This window comes from Pithys albifrons, chromosome Z (genome assembly GCF_047495875.1).
Source record: "Pithys albifrons albifrons isolate INPA30051 chromosome Z, PitAlb_v1, whole genome shotgun sequence".
Taxonomy (NCBI): domain Eukaryota; kingdom Metazoa; phylum Chordata; class Aves; order Passeriformes; family Thamnophilidae; genus Pithys; species Pithys albifrons.
The window spans coordinates 687,538-707,934 of NC_092497.1; the positions used below are offsets into that span (position 1 = coordinate 687,538).

At 41.3% G+C, this 20,397-nt stretch overlaps 1 protein-coding gene across 4 annotated transcripts in view; it reads right to left on the reverse strand.

Moving 5' to 3' along the window:
• Nucleotides 1–20,397, reverse strand: part of WDR7 (WD repeat domain 7) — an 87,745-nt gene that overhangs the window by 25,887 nt on the left and 41,461 nt on the right. For all 4 annotated transcript variants that reach the window (XM_071580893.1, XM_071580892.1, XM_071580890.1 and 1 more), the window contains 3 exons: nucleotides 20,225–20,343; nucleotides 17,819–17,942; nucleotides 15,495–15,608 (listed from right to left, as the gene is read on the reverse strand). In XM_071580893.1, the coding sequence (XP_071436994.1) occupies nucleotides 15,495–15,608; nucleotides 17,819–17,942; nucleotides 20,225–20,343 (357 nt within the window). The remainder of the gene's footprint in view (nucleotides 1–15,494; nucleotides 15,609–17,818; nucleotides 17,943–20,224; nucleotides 20,344–20,397) is intronic.

Genomic DNA, 20,397 nt, shown 5'->3' on the forward strand with positions numbered 1-20,397 from the left:
CTCCAGGGGCAGAGAATCCACCATGTCTTGATCCAACCCTGCTCTGATCAGGGACAGAGAATCCAACATGTCTTGATCCAACCCTGCTCTGATCAGGGACAGAGAATCCAACATGTCTTGATCCAACCCCACTGTGATCAGGGACAGAGAATCCAACATGTCTTGATCCAACCCTGCTCTGATCAGGGACAGAGAATCCAACATGTCTTGATCCAACCCCACTGTGATCACCAGCCCAGGGCACTCCGTGCCCTGGTCTGGTGATCACAGTAGGGTTGGATCAAGGGTTGATGATCTCAGAGGTCTCTTCCAACCCAAGTGAGAAGAGAAGAGCAACGAGGCTGGAGAAGGGACTGGAGCACAAGTGCTGTGGGGAGAGGCTGAGGGAGCTGGGGGTGTTCAGCCTGGAGAAGAGGAGGCTCAGAGGTGACCTCAGCACTGTCTGGAACTGCCTGAAGGGAAGTTCTGGCCAGGTGGGGCTTGGTCTCTTCTCTTAAACAAGAGGGCACAGCTTGAGCTCTGCCAGGGGAGGGTTGGGTTGGATATCAGGGAGAAATTCTTTGCAGAGAGAGTGCTCAGGGACTGGAATGGGCTGCCCAGAGAGGGGGTGGATTCCCCATCCCTGGAGGTGTTTAAGGTGACACTGGACGTGGCACTGAGTGCCATGATCTGGTAAAGGGACTGGAGTTGGACCAAGGGTTGGATTTGATGATCTCTGAGGGCTTTTCCAACCCAATCCATTCTATGATTCTCTGATTCTATTCAAAAAAGTCACCCCAAAAGTGCCTAATTCCCTATTTTTTTTCCCCCTTCTCAGTCCTAAAAGATCCGTGGAATTCTGTCTCTGCCCAGGGATCTTTGGGCTCCTTCTTGTTGGCTTTAAACTCACAAGATGTGACTTTTATTGGTTTAAAAGATGAATTTCTTAAAATTACAAGTTATGATTTTATTGGTTTAAAAGATGAATATTTTTAAATTACAAGGTATGATTTTTATTGGTTTTAAAAGATGAATTTTTTTAAAATTACAAGGTGTGATTTTTATTGGTTTGAAATGATGATTTTTTTTTAAAATTACAAGGTGTGATTTTTATTGGTTTAAAAGATGAATATTTTTGGATTCGCTTTAAAATTGCAGGAGAAAATTTTTGTTGTTTTTAAAAGATGAATTTTTTAGGATTCACTTTAAAACCACAAGAAATAATTTTTATTGTTTTTTTTTTTAATTTTTTTTAGGATTCACTTCAAAATCACAAGAAATAATTTTTATTGTTTTTTTTTAATTTTTTTTAGGATTCACTTCAAAACCATAAGAAATAATTTTTATTTTTTTTTTTTTTAAATTTTTTAGGATTCAGTTTAAAATCACAAGAAATAATTTTTATTGTTTTTTTTTTTAAATTTTTTTAGGATTCACTTCAAAACCACAAGAAATAATTTTTATTGTTTTTTTTTTTAAATTTTTTTTAGTATTCACTTCAAAATCACAAGAAATAATTTTTATTTTTTTTTTTTTAAAAATTTTTCAGGATTCAGTTTAAAATCACAAGAAATAATTTTTATTTTATTTTTTTATTAATTTTTTAGGATTCAGTTTAAAATCACAAGAAATAATTTTTGTTGTTTTTTTTTAAAAAATTTTTTTTTAGGATTCACTTCAAAACCACAAGAAATAATTTTTATTGTTTTTTTTAAAAATTTTTTTTTAGGATTCAGTTTAAAATCACAAGAAATAATTTTTATTGTTTTTTTTTTTAAATTTTTTAGGATTCACTTCAAAACCACAAGAAATAATTTTTATTGTTTTTTTTTTAATTTTTTCAGGATTCAGTTTAAAATCACAAGAAATAATTTTTATTGTTTTTTTTTTAAAAATTTTTTTTAGGATTCACTTCAAAACCACAAAAAATAATTTTTATTGTTTTTTTTTTTTAATTTTTCAGGATTCACTTCAAAACCACAAGAAATAATTTTTATTGTTTTTTTAAAAAAATTTTTTTTTAGGATTCACTTCAAAACCACAAGAAATAATTTTTATTGTTTTTTTTTAAAAAAAATTTTTTTTAGGATTCACTTCAAAATCACAAGAAATAATTTTTATTGTTTTTTAAAAAATTTTTTTTAGGATTCACTTCAAAACCACAAGAAATAATTTTTATTGCTTTTAAAAAGATGAATTTTTCAGGATTCACTTTAAAATTACAAGAAAGAATTTTCATTGTTTTTAAAAGATGAATATTTTAGAAATTTCTTTAAAATTACAAGACATAATTTTTATTGTTTTTAAAAGACTTTTAAAATTACAAGATGTATTTTTTATTGATTTAAAAGATGAATATTTTAGAAATTTCTTTAAAATTACAAGATATAATTTTTATTGTTTTTAAAAGATGAATATTTTAGGAATCCCTTTAAAATTACAAGATATAATTTTTATTGTTTTTAAAAGATGAATATTTTAGAAATTTCTTTAAAATTACAAGATATAATTTTTATTGTTTCTAAAAGATGAATTTTTTAAAATTACAGGGTACAATTTTCATTGTTTTAAAAAGATGAATATTTTAGGAATCCCTTTAAAATTACAAGATATAATTTTTATTGTTTTTAAAAGATGAATATTTTAGGAATCCCTTTAAAATTACAAGATATAATTTTTATTGTTTCTAAAAGATTTTTAAAATTACAAGATGCATTTTTTATTGATTTAAAAGATGAATATTTTAGGAATCCCTTTAAAATTACAAGATATAATTTTTATTGTTTCTAAAAGATGAATTTTTTTAAAATTACAGGGTATAATTTTCATTGTTTTTAAAAGATGAATTTTTTTAAATTACAAGATACAATTTTCATTGTTTTTAAAAGATGAATATTTTAGGAATTTCTTTAAAATTACAAGATATAATTTTTATTGTTTCTAAAAGATGAATTTTTTTAAAATTACAGGGTACAATTTTTATTGTTTTTAAAAGATGAATATTTTAGAAATTTCTTTAAAACTACAAGATATAATTTTTATTGTTTCTAAAAGATTTTTAAAATTACAAGATGTATTTTTTATTGGTTTAAAAGATGAATATTTTAGGATTCACTTTAAAATTACAAGATATAATTTTTATTGTTTTAAAAAGATGAATATTTTAGAAATTTCTTTAAAATTACAAGAAATATTTTGTATTGTTTTTAAAATAACACCATCACATCCAACCTCTCACTGAATTTTTGGATAACAACACCTGCCATTAAACCAAACTGATATTCTTATAGAATATAATAAAATATAATTAAAATATAAGCCATAGATGGGATTTTAACAGCAGGAAAAAATATAATTATTATGAATTTTAAATAGAACTCTATTAAACTAATGAGATATTTCAGCTCAGGGATTCTGAATCCCATTTTTTTGGGGGGGAGTCAAATCCCAAAATCTTGGAAGAAATTGTTGGAATAAATCAAGTTCCCTTTTCCATCCATTAATTCCCAGCATCCTAAGAAATCCCCCCCGATATATTGACCAAAAATCAGGAAGTTTTAATCTCAAACCTGGCACTGGCTGAGCCTCCCTGGGCTCGTGGATTAATGAAGGGGCAATTAATGAAGCACAGGTTAATGACCTCCATGGGGCTCCACAGGAAAACAAGGAATTAACCAAATTTCAGGAATTGTGTCCAGGCAACCCCTGGCAGCCCAAAAGGGAGAGGAAAACAAGGGAAAGCTGAACAATGGGAAGGGAGGAGGGAAAAAAAAAGGCAAGGAAAAATCAATAGCAACGGCCTTTGGAGGAAGGGGGATGAGGAGAGGCTGGAACAAAGCAGGGAAGGAAGAGCTGGAATTTCCCAACAGAGGTTCAGCCTGGGCTTTAATGAACACTTGCACAGATCCCCTTGGATGGGACACCTGGACAGAGCAGGGCCCGTTCCATGGGAGTGCCAGGGCCGTGGGCAGGGGTGGGGGTGACACCTGGGTGACAATTCCAGCTCCAGGGATGTTCTCCCCATTCCCTGCTGCCATTCCCAGCAGGGCATTGGGACAGGAGCAGCTGCAGCTCCACCAGGTATGGAGGTCACACCTGGGTGACAATTCCAGCTCCAGGGATGTTCTCCCCATTCCCTGCTGTCATTCCCAGCAGGGCATTGGGAGAGGAGCAGCTGCAGCTCCTCCAGGTATGGAGGTCACACCTGGATGACAATTCCCTCTCCAGGGATGTTGTGCCCATTCCCTGCTCCCATTCCCAGCAGGGCATTGGGAGAGGAGCAGCTGCAGCTCCTGCAGGTGTGGAGGTGACACCTGGGTGACAATTCCCACTCCAGGGATGTTGTGCCCATTCCCTGCTCCCATTCCCAGCTCTGTGTGGGGCACTGGGAGTGAAGCAGCAGCTCCCACCACACTCCAGGTGTGGAGGTGCCACCTGGGTGGCAATTCCCTCTCCAGGGATGTTCCCATTCCCTGTTGCCATTCCCAGCTCCGTGCAGGGCACTGGGAGTGGAGCAGCTGCAGCTCCACCAGGTATGGAGGTCACACCTGGGTGACAATTCCCTCTCCAGGGATGTTGTCCCCATTCCCTGCTGCCATTCCCAGCTCCGTGCAGGGCACTGGGAGCGGAGCAGCTGCAGCTCCTCCAGGTGTGGAGGTGACACCTGGGTGACAATTCCCACTCCAGGGATGTTCTCCCCATTCCCTGCTGCCATTCCCAGCTCTGTGTGGGGCACTGGGAGCAGAGCAGCAGCTCCCACCACACTCCAGGTGTGGAGGTGCCACCTGGGTGACAATTCCCTCTCCAGGGATGTTGTTCCCATTCCCTGCTCCCATTCCCAGCAGGGCATTGGGAGAGGAGCAGCTGCAGCTCCTGCAGGTGTGGAGGTGCTACCTGGGTGACAATTCCCACTCCAGGGATGTTGTGCCCCTTCCCTGCTGCCATTCCCAGCTCTGTGTGGGGCATTGGGAGCGGAGCAGCTGCAGCTCCACCAGGTATGGAGGTCACACCTGGGTGACAATTCCAGCTCCAGGGATGTTGTTCCCATTCCCTGCTCCCATTCCCAGCAGGGCATTGGGAGAGGAGCAGCTGCAGCTCCTCCAGGTATGGAGGTCACACCTGGGTGACAATTCCCTCTCCAGGGATGTTCTCCCCATTCCCTGCTGCCATTCCCAGCTCCGTGTGGGGCATTGGGAGTGGAGCAGCAGCTCCCAACCTGCTCCAGGTATGGAGGTGCCACCTGGGTGACAATTCCCTCTCCAGGGATGTTCTCCCCATTCCCTGCTACCATTCCCAGCAGGGCATTGGGAGAGGAGCAGCTGCAGCTCCTCCAGGTGTGGAGGTGACACCTGGGTGACAATTCCCACTCCAGGGATGTTCTCCCCATTCCCTGCTGCAATTCCTGGCCAAGCAGGACCCGATCCCAGCTCCATGTGGGGTGTTGGGAGCGAAGCAGCAGCTCCCAACCTGCTCCAGGTATGGAGGTGACACCTGGGTGACAATTCCCACTCCAGGGATGTTCTCCCCATTCCCTGCTGCCATTCCCAGCTCCGTGCAGGGCACTGGGAGTGGAGCAGCAGCTCCCACTGTGCTCCAGGTGTGGAGGTGCCACCTGGGTGACAATTCCCTCTCCAGGGATGTTCTCCCCATTCCCTGCTGCCATTCCCAGCTCCGTGCAGGGCACTGGGAGCGGAGCAGCTGTGGAGCTGCAGGGAGTGGATCGATAACCAGGAGAGGAAACCCAACACATGGGCTGTTTCCAGCAGGAATCCAAGCCCTGTGTGCCCTCCCTGCTGCCAGGGCTGGATTCTGGTGAGATGGGATCAACCCTTCCTGAGGAAGATCCCGGAGCATCCTTTGAGTTACCAGCTTGGAGTGGTTTGGGTGGGAAGGCACCTCAAAGATCACCCAGTGCCACCCCTTGCCATGGGACACTTCCCACCAGCCCAGGCTGCTCCTCCAGCCAACCTTCCACCAGCCCAGGTTGCTCCAAGCCCCATCCAAACTGGCCTTGGACAATTCCAGGGATGGGGAATCCACCACCTCTGCAGGCAACAGGATCTGGACCAAAAGAATTTTCTTGTATCAGCCTTTGGAAATGGATAAAACCAAATCCCTGGGAATCCACGAGCTCTGTCTGGATCTGACCCATCCAACAATACACCTGATCCACTACAGAGAGAATCCACTGGGAAAGCTCCCAGAGCTGGGCTGGGGGTGGGAGCTGAGCCCCTTCCTGCTGCTCCTGCTCCACATATCCAGGAGATCACTCTTTGTGAACATGAAATTCCAACCAAAACGGGGAGGGGGGAACATCCCAGTATTCCACAACCTGGAACGTGACAGTTTGATCCTGGAGGGTTTCCCACCTCCAAAAGAAAACAATTCCCAGAAATCCACAACCCCACAAGAAATTCAAAGCCCAACTCAAATACAACAAAATCCCAACAAACCTCCAGATGGGGGTAAAACCCCTTTAAATCAAGGAAGGAAAAACCTCCTATTTTTTATCTTTTTGTTCTGTTTGTTTTAATTACTCCCTGGCTAATTGGAATGGTTTCCCCCCCAGCTAAACTGAGAGGCATTTGGGGAGAATTTCCACTGCAATAATGCCCTGACAAGGAGCCCTTTGCTTTGGCCAGGAAAATTTGGTATTTTCTGCCTGTGCTGTGGCTGCCTTTAATCACAGCAAAGGCTGACACACAGATCCATTTTCCTGACAGGACAGTTGATCACCCTATCACTGGGACAAAATTAATAACCTCAAACAGGTCTGGGTGGAAAACAGAAGCAAAAGGACAAAAACCCTTGGGGATTTCAGCTGGAAAAATCCCCTTTTTAGGTGGAGACAACCCAGTTTGCTTTGATATATAATCATAAATGTCCCCAAATATCTCTATTTTTAAGGGTTAAAGCCCCACAACGCTGAGAGCAGAGAGGATGAAGCAGATGAGTGGAGTGTTGGAAATGCAGGTGGGATATATTCCCAAATTCCCCTGGTTTGGGATATGGATTGCTCTGCTGGAAATGCAGAGTGTGGCCACTCCAGAGCACTTCAGGCCCTGCCTGCCCTTAATTGGCTTTACACATTTCTGGGGGCAAATTAATTTCAGCCCAGCTTACAATAAAAGGATTAAAAGCCAAAGGAAGTTCTCCAGGTTTAAGTGGAAGAGGAATTAATGGATTTGAATTAATTGAGAGGGGTTTACTGAGGTGGGCAGTGCCCAGGGATTGGTACCTGCCAACTCAGAGTCCTCCTGGGCTGGAGGAGCTTGAAGGAGCAGGGGCAGGACCAGCTGGCAGATGGAAAATCCAACCCATGGGGATCCTGAGCCACCAAATCCGTGTCCGTGGCCACCGGCACGGAGAGTCCCCCGATGGTCCAACCCAGCTCAGGGTGCAGTGCCTGGCTTGGAGTTACACCCCCAATTCCCACCTCAAGGTCAGCACTGGGATTTCTCACAGCATTCCCAGAATCCCAGACTGTTCTGGGTTGGAAGGGACCCCCAAGGATCAGAACCCAACTCTTCAGTCAATGGCCCACACAGGGGATTGAACCCCTGACCTTGGTGTTGTTACAGCCAAGTTTGAACCCACTGAGCTGATCTCAGGGTCATCACATTATGTATTATTATGTACTTTTACTACATTATTTATATTATATATGTTTTGTATAATTATATGTGTTATACATTACTATGTATTGTATTATTGCTGAGATCAGCTCAGTGGGTTCAAACTTGGGTGTAACAACACCAAGGTCAGGGGTTCAATCCCCTGTGTGGGCCGTGGACTGAAGGGTTGGACTGGATGATCCTTGGGGGTCCTTCCAGCTGAGAATAGTCTGGGATTTTGGGAATTCTGATTCTGTGGGATGTCAGCCTGGAGCACTGGGCCAGCTCTTGCAAGAGCTTGACTGAAAAGCTCTTCCAAAGAAGAGCTGAATTATGTTATTATTATGTTGTTATCATTATAATCCTTACTATAGCAATACTAATTATAACATGAGATCACAGAATCCCAGACTGTTCTGAGTTGGAAGGACCCCCAAGGATCATCCAGTGCAACTCTTCAGTCAATGGCCCACACAGGGGATTGAACCCCTGACCTTGGTGTTGTTACAGCCAAGTTTGAACCAACTGAGCTGATCTCAGGGTCATAACATTATGTATTATTATAGACTTCTATTATATTATTTATATTATATATATTTTTATATAATTATATGTATTATACATTACTATGTATTGTATTATTGCTGAGATCAGCTCAGTTGGTTAAAACTTGGTTGTAACAATGCCAAGGTCTGTGATATAAATATAGATATGAACATAGATAGATATAAATATAGAAATAATATAGTAATATATAACAAGATTATAATAATCACAGACCATTCTGAGTTGGAAGGACCCCCAAGGATCATCCAGTCCAACTCTTCAGTCCATGGCCCACACAGGGGATTGAACCCCTGACCTTGGTGTTGTTACACCCAAGTTTGAACCCACTGAGCTGATCTCAGCAATAATACAATACATAGTAATGTATAATACATGTAATTATATAAACCATATATAATATAAATAATACAGTAAAAGTACATAATAATACATAATGTGATGACCCTGAGATCAGCTCAGTGGGTTCAAACTTGGGTGTAACAACACCAAGGTCAGGGGTTCAATCCCCTCTGTGGGCCGTGGACTGAAGGGTTGGACTGGATGATCCTTGGGGGTCCTTCCAGCTCAGAATAGTCTGGGATTTTGGGAATTCTGATTCTGTGGAATGTCAGCCTGGAGCACTGGGCCAGCTCTTGCAAGAGCTTGACTGAAAAGCTCTTCCAAAGAAGAGCTTAATTATGTTATTATTATGCTGTTATCATTATAATCCTTACTATAGCAATACTAATTATAACATGATATAATATATAACACTATGTATTATTATGTGCTTTTACTATATTATTTATATTATATATGTTTTATATAATTACATGTATTATTCATTACTATGTATTGTATTATTGCTGAGATCACCTCAGTGGGTTCAAACTTGGGTGTAACAACACCGAAGTCTGTGATATAAATATAGATATAAATATAGATATAAATATAGATATAAATATAGATATATAAAATATATAAATAATATAGTAATATATAAATAATATAGTAATATATAACAAGATGATAATAATGACAGAATTCCAGACTGTTCTGAGTTGGAAGGACCCCCAAGGATCAGAACCCAACTCTTCAGTCAATGGCCCACACAGGGGATTGAACCCCTGACCTTGGTGTTGTTACAGCCAAGTTTGAACCCACTGAGCTGATCCCAGCAGGGAATGTCAGAGGGAATGTGAGCAGGGAATGTCAGAGGGAATGGCAGAGGGAATGTGAGCAGGGAATGGCAGCAGGGAATGGCAGCAGGGAATGTCAGAGGGAATGGCAGCAGGGAATGGCAGAGGGAATGGCAGCAGGGAATGGCAGCAGGGAATGGCAGCAGGGAATGGCAGCAGGGAATGGCAGCAGGGAATGGCAGAGGGAATGGCAGAGGGAATGGCAGAGGGAATGGCAGAGGGAATGGCAGCAGGGAATGGCAGAGGGAATGTGAGCAGGGAATGGCAGCAGGGAATGGCAGCAGGGAATGGCAGCAGGGAATGGCAGAGGGAATGGCAGAGGGAATGGCAGAGGGAATGGCAGAGGGAATGGCAGCAGGGAATGGCAGCAGGGAATGGCAGCAGGGAATGGCAGAGGGAATGGCAGCAGGGAATGGCAGCAGGGAATGTTAGAGGGAATGGCAGCAGGGAATGGCAGAGGGAATGGCAGAGGGAATGGCAGCAGGGAATGGCAGAGGGAATGGCAGCAGGGAATGGCAGCAGGGAATGGCAGAGGGAATGTCAGAGGGAATGGCAGCAGGGAATGTGAGCAGGGAATGTGAGCAGGGAATGTCAGAGGGAATGGCAGCAGGGAATGGCAGCAGGGAATGGCAGCAGGGAATGTGAGCAGGGAATATCAGCAGGGAATATCAGCAGGGAATATCAGCAGGGAATGTCAGCAGGGAATGTTTGTTAGAGGGAATGTTAGAGGGAATGTTAGAGGGAATGTCAGAGGGAATGTCAGAGGGAATGTCAGCAGGGAATGTTAGAGGGAATGTTAGAGGGAATGTCAGAGGGAATGTCAGAGGGAATGTCAGAGGGAATGTCAGAGGGAATGTCAGAGGGAATGTCAGCAGGGAATGTTAGAGGGAATGTTAGAGGGAATGTGAGCAGGGAATGGCAGCAGGGAATGGCAGCAGGGAATGTGAGCAGGGAATGACAGAGGGAATGGCAGCAGGGAATGGCAGCAGGGAATGGCAGCAGGGAATGTGAGCAGGGAATGGCAGAGGGAATGTTAGAGGGAATGTTAGAGGGAATGGCAGAGGGAATGGCAGCAGGGAATGGCAGAGGGAATGGCAGAGGGAATGGCAGCAGGGAATGGCAGAAGGGAATGTTAGAGGGAATGTCAGCAGGGAATGTCAGAGGGAATGGCAGAGGGAATGGCAGAAGGGAATGTTAGAGGGAATGGCAGCAGGGAATTGCAGCAGGGAATGGCAGCAGGGAATGGCAGCAGGGAATGTTAGAGGGAATGGCAGCAGGGAATGGCAGAGGGAATGTCAGAGGGAATGGCAGAGGGAATGGCAGCAGGGAATGGCAGCAGGGAATGGCAGCAGGGAATGGCAGCAGGGAATGGCAGAGGGAATGTCAGAGGGAATGGCAGCAGGGAATGGCAGCAGGGAATGTGAGCAGGGAATGGCAGTAGGGAATGGCAGAGGGAATGTCAGAGGGAATGTCAGAGGGAATGTCAGAGGGAATGGCAGCAGGGAATGTCAGAGGGAATGGCAGAGGGAATGGCAGAGGGAATGGCAGCAGGGAATGGCAGCAGGGAATGGCAGCAGGGAATGGCAGAGGGAATGGCAGCAGGGAATGGCAGCAGGGAATGTCAGAGGGAATGTCAGAGGGAATGGCAGAGGGAATGGCAGAGGGAATGTCAGAGGGAATGGCAGAGGGAATGTGAGCAGGGAATGTGAGCAGGGAATGGCAGCAGGGAATGGCAGCAGGGAATGTCAGAGGGAATGTCAGAGGGAATGGCAGCAGGGAATGGCAGCAGGGAATGGCAGCAGGGAATGGCAGCAGGGAATGGCAGCAGGGAATGGCAGCAGGGAATGGCAGCAGGGAATGTGAGCAGGGAATGTGAGCAGGGAATGGCAGCAGGGAATGGCAGCAGGGAATGGCAGAGGGAATGTCAGAGGGAATGGCAGAGGGAATGGCAGAGGGAATGTCAGAGGGAATGGCAGAGGGAATGGCAGAGGGAATGTGAGCAGGGAATGGCAGAGGGAATGGCAGCAGGAATGTGAGCAGGGAATGGCAGAGGGAATGGCAGAGGGAATGGCAGCAGGGAATGGCAGCAGGGAATGGCAGCAGGGAATGGCAGCAGGGAATGTTAGAAGGAATGGTAGCAGGGAATGGCAGAGGGAATATTGATAAGGAATATCCTCAGCCCCAGCTTCCCATCCTGAGGAATATCTGGATCACCTGGAATGCCCCATTCCTGCAGCCACAGCTCCCCCCGCTGGCACAGCAGGGAAGGCACTTTGGAGCCTGAAATTCCTGCCTGGAAGTTCCAACAGCAGAATTTGGGGGATTTGTCCCAGGAAATGTGTCAGCCCAGCCTGGAGACCCACCTGGCAATGAGGAAATCACAGAGTTCCTGCCTGTGCCTGGGAATTAATTGGGAAATCTGCTATTCCTCATTTTTCCCCATTTTCCTTTGTGCTGTTTCCACTCCCATTGGGCCACTCCAGGAAATCTGGAGGGGAAGGGACACCAGGCCTGGATTTCAACCATTTGGAGACATATTTTATAGTCAATATTTTCACTATTCCTCTAATTGAGCCCAGAATTAAAAAAATATTAAACCAAAAAAAAAAAAAAAATTTGATTTGGTTCCTTTCAATAAAATAATCAGCATAATTCCAATTGGGAATTCCAGATCTGGATTGGTCTTATTGGAGTCCTGCCCTTATCTGGAGAGAGGTGGAATTCAAGAAGGAAATTCTTATTAATTAATTAATATTAATTATTAATTATTAATTAATTATTAATTATTATTTAATTAATTATTAATTAATTATTAATTAATAAATGCTGTTAAAGCTGCCACGTTTGCATTTATTTTTAACACAAGTGGTGTCAATAATCACCCTCTGGAATTCCAAATTGGGATAATCCAATGGCAGTTCTTGGAAATCATCCCTTAATTCCTCCCATCCCAGGTAGAAAATGGGTTTTGGTGACACAGAAATGAGGGTGATTTTTGCAACCCCTTTCCCAGATTTTCTGCACCTTTGGGAAGGGAACATTTCCCTGAGCTGGGAAGGGAAAACGGGAGAGGATGTGCAGGGAAAAAAAAAGGGGAAGGAACAAACCAGGAAAAGCAGGAATTAAACCCCCTTTAATTGCAGTTCCAAAGCACGGAATTAATGCACCAAAATCCCCCCTGGGAAGGGACCCCCCAAAGGGGCAACAATTAAATTAATTAAAATCTCTTCTCTGCCATAAAGAGCAACAACTTTTAACACCTGAATAAATTGGATTTAAACTCCACTCCTGACTTGCCAACAAGGTCACTCTGAGCAATCAGAGATGGTCAAAAGTTAATTAAGAGCTGCCCAAATTACACCAATTCCCAACACAACAACCCATTAATTTTTTTAAGAAAATTCCATCGTTTTTTTTTTCCCTGGGCCAGGAATGAGATTTCAGAACTTTCCAAGTTGTTTTCCTCAACTCACCCCCCCCCCCCCAGAACTTCCCTGTTGGAGCTTCTGGCAGGAATTGGAAGAGGAATCGGAATCACCATTTCCAAAGGGGGTTTAATGGAATTAATTGATCTCTCTGTAATTAACGAACCACGAGATGTTTGCAGGGCAAAGGAGCCCCACGGGGTGATAAAAGAGCATTTTTAAATTATTATTGCTAAAAACTCACTGGTATTCAAAACTAATATTATTAAAAATTAATATTATTAAAAACTAATAATATTAAAAACTGGTATTATTACAAACTAATATTATTAAAAACTAATATTATTAAAAATTAATATTATTAAAAATTAATATTATTAAAAATTAATATTATTAAAAACTGGTATTATTAAAACTAATATTATAAAACTAATATTATTAAAAACTAATATTATTAAAAATTAATATTATTAAAAAGGAATATTATTAAAACAAATATTATTAAAAACTAATATTATTAAAATTAATATTATTAAAAACTGGTATTATTAAAACTAATATTATTAAAACTAATATTATTAAAAACTGGTATTATTAAAACTAATATTATTAAAAACTAATATTATTAAAAACTGGTATTATTAAAAACTAATATTATTAAAAATTAATATTATTAAAAATTAATATTATTAAAAACTGGTATTATTAAAAACTAATATTATTAAAAATTAATATTATTAAAAATTAATATTATTAAAAACTGGTATTATTAAAACTAATATTATTAAAAACTAATATTATTAAAAATTAATATTATTAAAAACTAATATTATTAAAAACTGGTATTATTACAAACTAATATTATTAAAACTAATATTATTAAAAATTAATATTATTAAAAATTAATATTATTAAAAATCAATATTAAAAACTGGTACTATTACAAACTACTATTATTAAAACTAATATTATTAAAAACTGGTATTATTAAAACTAATATTATTAAAAACTAATATTATTAAAAAACTAGTATTATTAAAAATTATTATTACTAAAACCTCACTATTATAAAAACTAATATTATTAAAAATTGGTATTGTTAAAAATTAATATTATTAAAAACTAATATTATTAAAACCTCACTATTATTAAAAACTAATATTATTAAAAATATTATTATTATTAATAACTGGTATTACTAAAACATCACTATTATTAAAAAGTAATATTATTAAAACTAACATTATTAAAAACTAGTATTATTAAAAATTATTATTACTAAACACTCACTATTATTAACTACTATTATTATTAAAAACTAATATTATTAAAAACCAATATTATTAAAAACTAGTATTATTAAAACTAATATTATTAAAAACTAATATTATTTAAAACTAATATTAATAAAAACTAACATTATTAAAAACTAATATAATTAAAAACTAATATTAATAAAAATTGGTATTATTACAAACTAATATTATTAAAAACTCACTATTATTAAAACTAATATTATTAAAAACTTACTATTATTAAAACTAACATTATTAAAAACTAACATTATTAAAAACTATTATTACTAAAACCTCACTATTATTAAAAACTAATATTATTAAAAATTATTATTACTAAACACTCACTATTATTAACTATTATTATTATATACTAATATTATTAAAAACTAGTATTATTAAAACTAATATTATTAAAAACTAATATTAATAAAAATTGGTATTATTACAAACTAATATTATTAAAAACTATTATTAAAACTAATATTATTAAAAACTAATATTATTAAAAACGAATATTAATAAAAACTAACATTATTAAAAACTAACATTATTAAAAACTAATATTATTAAAAACTAATATTATTAAAACTAATATTATTAAAACCATTCTTACTAAAACCTCACCATTATTAAAAACTAAATTTATAAAAGCACAGAACGGCCCCAATTTTATTAAATATTTTTCTGGAATATTTTGACTTCTTGGAGTTAAAAATTGTAATAACACCCAGAGGGGAAAAAAAAAAAACCCCCAACAAATCCCAGGAAATGAGGAATGAATTTTAAAGGATTTCAGTTTGGTGGCACCAAGACAAGGTCTATAAATTAATAAAAAAAAAAAAATAAAAAAAATCCAAACCAAATTACAAAATGTCGACCATTGGAGTCAGGAGATCTGGGAAAAATGCTGTGAATTATTGAAATAAAATATTTATTTCACTTTTAATTACCCCCCAAAGCCTTTCAGGCACTAAAGACAAACCTCAGTTTCCTGAATCCTTCCAAGCCACTGCAGAAAGTCAAAGGATTTGCTCCAAACGGGATTTTCCAGCTCAGCTAAAACGTTCCCATCTCCCAAAGCTCCAAGTGACCCTTTTCCAAAATGATTGGGATAAATGGAAGCATTTGGGGGGATCTCAAGGTGGGACAAATCCTGGTGGGGGCTCTGCCCCAGCAAAGCACTCAAGAAATATCAGCCTTAAAGCAGCACTGGGGGCAGGAGCCGAGGGGGAATTGCTGGAAAATCCTTATTTTTCCCAACACAACCCTCACTGGATCCCACTGGAACTGGAATTCAGTGGCAAAGCCCTTAAATCAGATTTTCCACCCGAGGAAATGATTTCAGGGGTTACTATAAAGGATTGAAAGTCCAAGCAAAGTGTTGGTTGGGTCCAAAGCAATTAAAATATGGATAATAATTCAGTTCCCACTCACCTGCTGCAAGGTCGTCGTCCACCAGGTCCTGCTCCTCCTCCTGGGCTTTGGCCTCTGTGCCCACGGACTCTGGGCTGGCAGTGCCAGCCTGGGGGGCTTCTGTGGTCACTCCAGCTGGAGGGGACAATCCAACAGCCCAGGTGAGGGATTGGGGAGTTGTTTATTGTCCCACCCAAACCTTATTTGATTCATTCCAATATTGCCAAGCTTTGTGTGCTCCTCTAAGTCCACCCACTGAGCTGATCTCAGCAATAACACAACACATAGTCATGGATAATACATGTAGTTATATAAGCCATAGATAATACAGAGAATATAAAATATATAATATACAATATAAATAATATAAAAGTATATAATAATACATAATGTTATGACCCTGAGATCAGCTCAGTTGGTTCAAACTTGGGTGTAACAACACCAAGGTCAGGGGTTCAATCCCCTGTGTGGGCCATTGACTGAAGAGTTGGGTTCTGATCCTTGGGGGTCCTTCCAGCTCAGAACAGTCTGGGATTCTGTCATTATTATCATCTTGTTATATATTACTATATTATATTTTTATATATCTATGTTTATGTCTATATTTATATCACAGACCTTGGCATTGTTACACCCAAGTTTGAACCAACTGAGCTCATCTCAGGGTCATAACATTATGTATTATTATATGCTTTTATTATATTATTTATATTATATATTTTTATATAATTATATGTATTATACATTACTATATATTATAATATTGCTGACATCAGCTCAGTGGGTTCAAACTTGGCTGTAACAACACCAAGGTCAGGGGTTCAATCCCCTGTGTGGGCCATGGACTGAAGAGTTGGGTTCTGATCCTTGGGGGTCCTTCCAATCAGAATAGTCTGGGATTCTGTCATTATTATCATCTTGTTAAATATTACTATATGATTTATATATTTTTATATATCTATATTTATATCTATATTTATATCTATATTTATATCTATGTTTATATCACAGACTTCGGTGTTGTTGCACCCAAGTTTGAACCCACTGAGGTGATCTCAGCAATAATACAATACATAGTAATGAATAATACATGTAATTGTATAAAACATATATAATATAAATAATATAGTAAAAGCACATAATAATACATAATGTTATATATTATATCATGTTATAATTAGTATTGCTATAGTAAGGATTATAATGATAACAACATAATAATAACATAATTCAGCTCTTCTTTGGAAGAGCTTTTCAGGCAAGCTCTTGCAAGAGCTGGCCCAGTGCTCCAGGCTGACATCCCACAGAATCAGAATTCCCAAAATCCCAGACTATTCTGAGCTGGAAGGACCCCCCAAGGATCAGAACCCAACTCTTCAGTCAATGGCCCACACAGGGGATTGAACCCCTGACCTTGGTGTTGTTACACCCAAGTTTGAACCCACTGAGCTGATCTCAGGGTCATAACATTATGTATTATTATGTACTTTTACTATATTATTTATATTATATATGTTTTGTATAATTATATGTGTTATACATTACTATGTATTGTATTATTGCTGAGATCAGCTCAGTGGGTTCAAACTTGGGTGTAACAACACCAAGGTCTGTGATATAAACATAGATATATAAAAATATATAAATAATATAGTAATATTTAACAAGATGATAATAATGACAGAATCCCAGACTGTTCTGAGTTGGAAGGACCCCCAAGGATCAGAACCCAACTCTTCAGTCAATGGCCGACACAGGGGATTGAACCCCTGACCTTGGTGTTGTTACAGCCAAGTTTGAACCCACTGAGCTGATCTCAGCAATAATACAATACCTAGTAATGTATAATACATGTAATTATATAAACCATATATAATATAAAAATATATTATATAAACTTGACTGTAACAATGCCAAGGTCAGGGGTTCAATCCCCTGTGTGGGCCATGGACTGAAGAGTTGGGTTCTGATCCTTGGGGGTTCTTCCAACTCAGAACAGTCTGGGATTCTGTCATTATTATCATCTTGTTATATATCACTCTATTATTTATATATTTTTATATATCTATGTTTATATCTATATTTATATCACAGAATACCAGACTGTTCTGAGTTGGAAGGACCCCCAAGGACCAGAATCCAACTCTTCAGTCCATGGCCCACACAGGGGATTGAACCCCTGACCTTGACGTTGTTACACCCAAGTTTGAACCCACTGAGGAAAACACCCATTTTTCGTGTTTGTCTCCCCCAAGCCCCAAGCCTGGAGGGTGCTGAGCAGGGTGGGAGGCCCAGGGGGAGGGCTGGGCTGGCCCCTGGGAGGGCTGGGCTGCAGAAGTGCTTACGGGAGATGACGCTGTCCATGTAGTGGGGCAGGTAGGGCGCCCAGGCGTCGATGGTGTCCTTGCGTCCCGCCTGCTCCATCCTGCGCAGCTCGGCCAGCAGCAGCGCCTGCGCCGCCTCCCGCACCTGCAGGGACCAGAGACACGGGCCCAGGGCACCAAACTGGCACCGCTTCAGCACGGGGGGGTGCCCACCCTGGGTGTGATCAACCCTCGGTGCCATTTGCCAGGAACTGTCAAGCGCGGAGCGTTTCGGTGAGTCCAGAGGAGGAGCAGAACCTCGATGGGAGGAGAGCACCACCCTCGACCATCACCTGCACCAACGGGCTTTTCTTCCCCTTCTTCTGACTTTGGACTCAGGGAACCACGTGGGGTTCAGCATAGGGGCCAACAAACCCCACTCTCTTTGTGTCCCAGGGGTATTTTCCCTTCATTTTGGACTCAGGGAACCACGTGGGGTACAGCACAGGGGCCAACAAACCCCACTGTGATTGTGCCCCAGAGGTTCTGTGTTTGTGCCCCAGGGGTTTGTGTTTGTGCCCCAGGGGGTTTTTTCCCTTCCTTTTCCTTTGGACTCACAGCACAGGGACCAACAAACCCCACTCTCTTTGTGCCCCAGGGGTATTTTCCCTTCATTTTGGACTCAGGGAACCACGTGGGGTTCAGCACAGGGGCCAACAAACCCCACTCTGTTTGTGCCCCAGGGGTTTTTTTCCCTTCCTTTTCCTTTGGACTCAGGAGAACTTTGTGCCCCAGGGGTATTTTCCCTTCACTTTGGACTCAGGGAACCACGTGGGGTTCAGCACAGGGGCCAACAAACCCCACTCTCTTTGTGTCCCAGGGGTTTTGTGTTTGTGCCCCAGGGGTTTGTGTTTGTGCCCCAGGGGGTTTTTTCCCTTCCTTTTCCTTTGGACTCACAGCACAGGGGCCAACAAACCCCACTCTGTTTGTGCCCCAGGGCGTTTTCCCCCTTCCTTTTCCTTTGGACTCACAGCACAGGGGCCAACAAACCTCACTCTGTTTGTGCCCCAGAGGTTTTGTGTTTGTGCCCCAGGGGTTTGTGTTTGTGCCCCAGGGGTTTTGTGTCTGTGCCCCAGGGGTTTGTGTTTGTGCCCCAGGGGTTTTTTTCCCTTCCTTTTACTTTGGATTCAGGAGTATTTTGTGCCCCAGGGGTTTTCTTCCCTTCCTTTTTCTTTGTGCCCCAGGGTTTTTTTCCCTTCCTTTTCCTTTGGACTCAGCACAGGGGCCAACAAACCCCACTCTGTTTGTGCCCCAGGGGGGTTTTCCCCTTCCTTTTCCTTTGGACTCACAGCAAAGGGGCCAACAAACCCCACTCTGTTTGTGCCCCAGGGGTTTTTTTCCCTTCCTTTTCCTTTGGACTCAGGAGAACTTTGTGCCCCAGGGGTATTTTCCCTTCACTTTGGACTCAGGGAACCATGTGGGGCTCAGCACAGGGGCCAACAAACCCCACTGTGATTGTGCCCCAGGGGTTTGTGTTTGTGCCCCAGGGTTTTTTTCCCTTCCTTTTCCTTTGGACTCACAGCACAGGGGCCAACAAACCCCACTCTGTTTGTGCCCCAGAGGTTTTTGTGTTTGTGCCCCAGGGGTTTTTCCCCTTCCTTTTCCTTTGGACTCACAGCACAGGGGCCAACAAACCCCACTCTCTTTGTGCCCCAGGGGTATTTTCCCTTCATTTTGGACTCAGGGAACCACGTGGGGTTCAGCACAGGGGCCAGCAAACCCCACTGTGATTGTGCCCCAGAGGTTCTGTGTTTGTGCCCCAGAGGTTTTGTGTTTGTGCCCCAGGGGGTTTTTTCCCTTCCTTTTCCTTTGGACTCACAGCACAGGGGCCAACAAACCCCACTCTGTGCCCCAGGGGGTTTTTTCCCTTCCTTTTCCTTTGGACTCACAGCACAGGGGCCAACAAACCCCACTCCGTTTGTGCCCCAGAGGTTTTGTGTTTGTGCCCCAGGGGTATTTTCCCTTCACTTTGGACTCAGGGAACCACGTGGGGTTCAGCACAGGGGCCAACAAACCCCACTCTGTTTGTGCCCCAGGGGTTTTTTTTCCCTTCCTTTTCCTTTGGACTCACAGCACAGGGGCCAACAAACCCCACTCTGTTTGTGCCCCAGGGGTTTTTTTTCCCTTCCTTTTCCTTTGGACTTGGGGGACCCTTTAACTCAGCACACCCAGAGGCAGCTCAGGATGGACACGCAGCACCCAGAGGGTGCAAACAGCCCCTTGTGTGTGTATTGTGTGTGCTGTTGGATGCTCCAAGTGGGAATTAATTGTTGAATGGAAACAAAACCGGCAGGATTTGGGGCAGAATAAAGAGCATTTTGTACATTGAAGGGAAATGGAATCAGTGACAGGCACAACCCCCCAGGGGTGAGGAAGGACTGCACTGACCTCCAGGCAGCGATCCTGCCAGCGCCGTGCCAGCATCTCCAGCAGGGGAGGCCGGAATTTCTCCAGTCCCAGCAGGTCTGGCAGCATCACACAGTGCATGGCAGCCAGCTGGCTCCAGCCTGGAAAACACCGGGAGAGGAGGGAGCAGCTGCTCCACTGGGCATTCATTCACC